We start from the raw sequence: 4,607 nt of genomic DNA, 5'->3' as shown, positions 1-4,607 counted from the left end.
CTTTATGTTTTTTACGGTTTCGGTTTCGGTTAAGTTTTTCAAAAAAAAATTCCTGAGGTTTCGGTTATATATAATCTTAAATATTAAAATTATGAAATTGGGGTTGTGGTTATGGTTACGGTTATAACCGGTTGTAACCTGTTAACAAAAAATCTTTTTTAATTAAAATTGTAAGCTATTTTAGATCGTATAGGTACTGTATTTGATGTGTGCGCGCGTCTTTATGTTATTCTTTGGAACCTAATTCTCAAACCTATATTTTCTTTCTTAGTATCATTAGTAGGAAACAGTCTTAATGCCATAAAAAAATGTCCCAAAACATATGACTTAATACCTTAAAATTATGCTTTAATATCAAAAAAATGTGTAGGTACTATATATTATTAAGTATTAAGTATAAGTAATTATAATTCCTAATAGTTAATCCTGTGAATAATATAATAATAATATTTAATAATGTGGTATCCAATAATAATCCTATTGGCTATTATAACCTACAACCGAGTAACCGGTAAAAGTAGGTACTTCTACAGTACCCCAGATCTACTAGTTTGGCTCACCTTTCGTAATTCGTAGTCACAAATGATTAACTAGTAATTATGTCCTATAACCATTGTTAATTAATATTTCTTATTTCATAATTCCACGAATGAATGGACTCTGAACTACAGTCTGAACTATCGTCGATGGTCGGCGTTCATGTCTATTTTAGTGTTTTATTATGACCATAATAATTTAATTATTATATTATCGTGGCACTACGCGCTCAATATTAATACACACACACTGTGCTATTAATGAACTTGATTCCATTATGCCCATTTAAATCAATGGTATAACTATGACGGGGAAAAAAAGACCATCTATTTTTAAAATATTTCCGACTTCCTCTTTCGTCAATAATTTCGTTTAAATATTTTTTTTTGAAAAATGAACGACAAAGGAATGAATTATTTTTTTCATTTAAGGAACAAGGAACAGAACGAAATCGTATTTTTAAAAAAAGAACGAGGAAGGGAACGAATTCCTTTTTATAAGGAACTCGCCAAACACTGCAATTAGACCTCATGTTGATAATGAAAGTAATCAATTTAAAAATAATTATTAATTAGGGGAGTGTTGTACTGTTGTACCTTGGGACCATTTTCATTAAATTTCCACTAACTGCTGTTATTCTTTATATTCCACGTATTGTGGATATAATAAATCTATACATGAGTATTTTTTTTTCAAACATGTAAGGTACCTACCAATTTGGAAAGAATTTATTTTTTTTTAGATCTTAACACAATTTTTTTGTATGAATTAATACCATTTAAATCTACACAATATTTAACGTATAATGGTACTACCCTTAAGAACTTCTATCACAAATTTAAATGTTGAAAATACAATTTAAAGAAACCAAAAATTGTTATTTTGATAGGTGAAATTAAATTTTTTTAGTTTAAATTCATCAGTGGTTTTTTTTGTTCTAACTGAATATAATTTAATGTCGTAAAACTAGTGACTATAATTTCCTCCACGAATTAATTCTTTACCATTTATAAAGGTAGAAATAAGTATAAGACCAAGGTACATACGGTCCAAGGCACAACACTCTCCCCTGCTATATAACTAAATACAATTTGTTAAAAATGTAATTGTTTTTTTGTTAGTTGTTTTTGATAGTTTAAATCAAACTGCCATGAAAAACTGTATTGTTGAATATGATGAGCAAGACGAATCAACGATTGTAACTCCTGATTCAGCTCAGATTCCAAATTATCAACCTGAAACTCCTGTGTCAACTTTGAAAACTAACTTTGGTAAAAGAAAACTGGTTCAAAATCAAAACAATATGGGTAAATGTTTATACTTTCAAGGAAAGCAATTTTACATTCTGAGTGAAGTAGATACTGAGATTTCAATTTTTTTTCCCATAAAATTTTGGGGTGGTTGAAAAGCTCAGATTTTCTACTTTAACATAATTTTTTGTATACAATGGTTTTATATAATTAAATTCAAATTTAACACATATACAGTGATTCCTCCAGACACCTACTGTACAGCACAGTGGTACCTATGTTGTTTACTTTAATTGTATTATTATAATATTTTGATTTAGCTAAAAAAACTTTAAGAACCCAATTGGGAGATGCAAGAGACACATTCACTAAGTTAGCTGAAAGAAATGCACAACATATGGATGTAAATAATAATAAATGTATTTGCATGTAGATATTATTTTAATAATTATGATTATTTCGGTAATTTTTCAGAATATTAGTCCATCTATTTCCCAGTTGGCAAGTACAAAGAATAAAATGGCTGAAAATGATGAGCGAAGACTAACAAACGAAGAAAATATGGTGTCCGTTATAAAACTGTTAATTGAAAAAATGTAGTTCCTTAATGTAAACAGATATCTATCTATATATACATATCTGTATTGTTATTATTTTGTTTGCTTCAGAAGTTTATTTATTTTATTTTCTTAAATGCATTTATCATTTATCATTTATCATTATTTATTTAATTATATGTTATAACATATAACATTTGTTATATAATACATATTATGTTATATTATGTTATCAATATGTTATTTTCAAAAATAATGTTGTTGTGGTAAATAAGTGCCTATTTTGATTTGTTAATAACAAATATAGAAAATTTAACATAGTTAGATGGAATTTCAGTATTTATTAGAAATTCATTAAAAGTAAAATATGTTCATAATAGAGAATTCATAATAATTAACTTAGCACTCATGTTGAGTTCAACCAATTTTTTTAAATTTTTATACAAAATTATTTAAACAAAAAAAAAATAAAATAGAAACAGAAATATACCAACATAACAATTAGGGTCACAAAGATTTAGAAAACTTATATTTATAGTAAATACACACCCTCCCCTAGAAGAAAAATGGTATTTGAAATATGATACATTTAAATTATTGATCACTATCAACATAATTAGGAAACCAGTTTGCCATTAACTGTTTTTGTATTCTCATTGCAACCACCCTTGGTCATCTTCTATCTTCAATTTCATCATTTTCGTTAATTCTATTATTTCCTCCAACTAGTTCTTGTTCCATACAATCTTCAAAAAGCTGAATAGGAAGACGATAATGAACACGCATGTTATGTATAACTGCGCATGCATTTACAATTTTTCCAGCAGTTTCAGGTGCAATGGTGCATACATCAAGACATGTTGATATGAGAGACATCTCCACATACTTTTGAATACACCGAAAAATCTTTCTGTGAATATAAAACAACAATATTGTACAAATAACAAAAACAGTGTACCTATCTTTTATAGACTAATTAATTTTGTAATAATCCAATACATTAGTATCTAATTAAAAATAAATAAGTGTAAAAATTTACCAAATTTACAATTGTATATAACAATGGTTAGATTAAAATATATCTAAAATTGTATAATTACTTGAATTTCAACAGGAAGTCCTGAACTACATTCACATTTAAGTGAATCACAAATGCTGTTTGTTAAGTCCATAGCAAGTTCTGGACTAACTCGGAATGTGTTCATGAATAACTACACTAAAAAAAAAATATTCTTATAAAAAATTCATTCTAGTTACAGAAATCATTTTTGAAAATTGTTTACTTTAAAGAATATATTTAAACCGTATAATAAAATTGTTCATTACTTACAACAGAATTGTCAATTATGTTCACACAAGCATCTGATTGACTCAAAGACATAATTTTTGAGGAAGATATGTTAGTGGTTTTCATTACAGTATTCTGAAAAATTAGAGTAATAATTATAATTTGGAGTACTGATAAATCATAAGATCTAAAAAACTGAACTTTTAATGTAATTTTTTTTAAAAAAATTGATAAGTACTATAACAGTTGTGAAAAAAATAAGAAAAAATGAGTTAAACCACACTAAAAAAAATGAAATATTCTTACGAAAAGTTCATTCTTGCTATAGAAATCACTTTTGATTTTAAATAAATTGTTTATTTTACAGAATATATTTAAGCAATATACCTACTTAAAATTATTTATTACTTACAACAGAATTTTCAGTTATGTTAAAACAAGCATCTGATTGACTCAAAGACGTAGTTGTTGTGGAAGAAATGTTAGTTGTTTTCATTGCAGTATTCTGAAAAATTAGAGTAATTATAATTTGGAATACTGATGATGATAAAAAATGAAATCTGGAAAACTGAACTTTCAATGTCTCTTTCAGTAAATAACTAATTAGGTATAACTAAACAGTTATAACCACAAAAATTTCAAAAATCATAAGAGAGAATTAAGTTTTTTAATTATTTCATTTGATATTCAAAATACCCTAAAATGTTTGGAACAAATCTACTTTACTGGACACCATTTTTTTTTCAATTTTTTTTTTTTTTCAAAATACGTGTTTTTTTTATGAAGAATTCAAAACTGTTTGAATAAATCCCCGCAAACTTATCGTTCAAAAGTTATGGAAGTTCAAAATTGCAGTGATTACGGGTGTATCGGCACACGTCGCTACGCTCCGCAAATCGAAAATATCCCCCGATTTGTTGTGTAAAACCACAATCAAGTGAACCTCGGTCTCCCTCGATATTGCGAAAAGTTACC

At 26.8% G+C, this 4,607-nt stretch overlaps 2 protein-coding genes across 2 annotated transcripts in view; one reads left to right on the top strand and one right to left on the bottom strand.

Moving 5' to 3' along the window:
* The first annotated feature begins 1,401 nt into the window (after window positions 1-1,401).
* LOC107883193 lies at window positions 1,402-2,473 on the top strand. Its single transcript, XM_029490666.1, has 3 exons — window positions 1,402-1,844; window positions 2,108-2,190; window positions 2,262-2,473. Exons 1-3 carry the CDS (start codon window positions 1,688-1,690, stop codon window positions 2,385-2,387), a joined length of 366 nt encoding a protein of 121 aa, XP_029346526.1. The 5' UTR covers window positions 1,402-1,687; the 3' UTR covers window positions 2,388-2,473.
* Window positions 2,474-3,165: 692 nt separating this feature from the next.
* The window catches only part of LOC107883195, a 3,810-nt gene continuing 2,368 nt past the window's right edge, over window positions 3,166-4,607 (bottom strand). The window contains exons 3-6 of the mRNA XM_016802798.2: window positions 4,045-4,137; window positions 3,675-3,767; window positions 3,445-3,560; window positions 3,166-3,254 (exon numbers count right to left, since the gene is read on the bottom strand). Coding sequence (XP_016658287.1) covers window positions 3,546-3,560; window positions 3,675-3,767; window positions 4,045-4,137 — 201 coding nt within the window. The 3' untranslated portion in view covers window positions 3,166-3,254; window positions 3,445-3,545. The remainder of the gene's footprint in view (window positions 3,255-3,444; window positions 3,561-3,674; window positions 3,768-4,044; window positions 4,138-4,607) is intronic.

This window comes from Acyrthosiphon pisum, chromosome A2 (genome assembly GCF_005508785.2).
Source record: "Acyrthosiphon pisum isolate AL4f chromosome A2, pea_aphid_22Mar2018_4r6ur, whole genome shotgun sequence".
Lineage (NCBI taxonomy): Eukaryota > Metazoa > Arthropoda > Insecta > Hemiptera > Aphididae > Acyrthosiphon > Acyrthosiphon pisum.
The sequence above is the reverse complement of the archived record's forward strand: the minus strand, read 5'-3'. Positions and strand labels throughout refer to the sequence as shown.

Excerpts from the sequence above, each read along its gene's own strand:
- LOC107883193 (XM_029490666.1), top strand. The coding sequence starts at position 1,688 with ATGAAAAACTGTATTGTTGAATATGATGAGCAAGACGAATCAACGATT. Across the intron at positions 1,845-2,107 it reads TCAAAATCAAAACAATATGG|CTAAAAAAACTTTAAGAACC; the intron begins GTAAATGTTTAT and ends ATTTTGATTTAG. Across the intron at positions 2,191-2,261 it reads GAAATGCACAACATATGGAT|AATATTAGTCCATCTATTTC; the intron begins GTAAATAATAAT and ends GTAATTTTTCAG.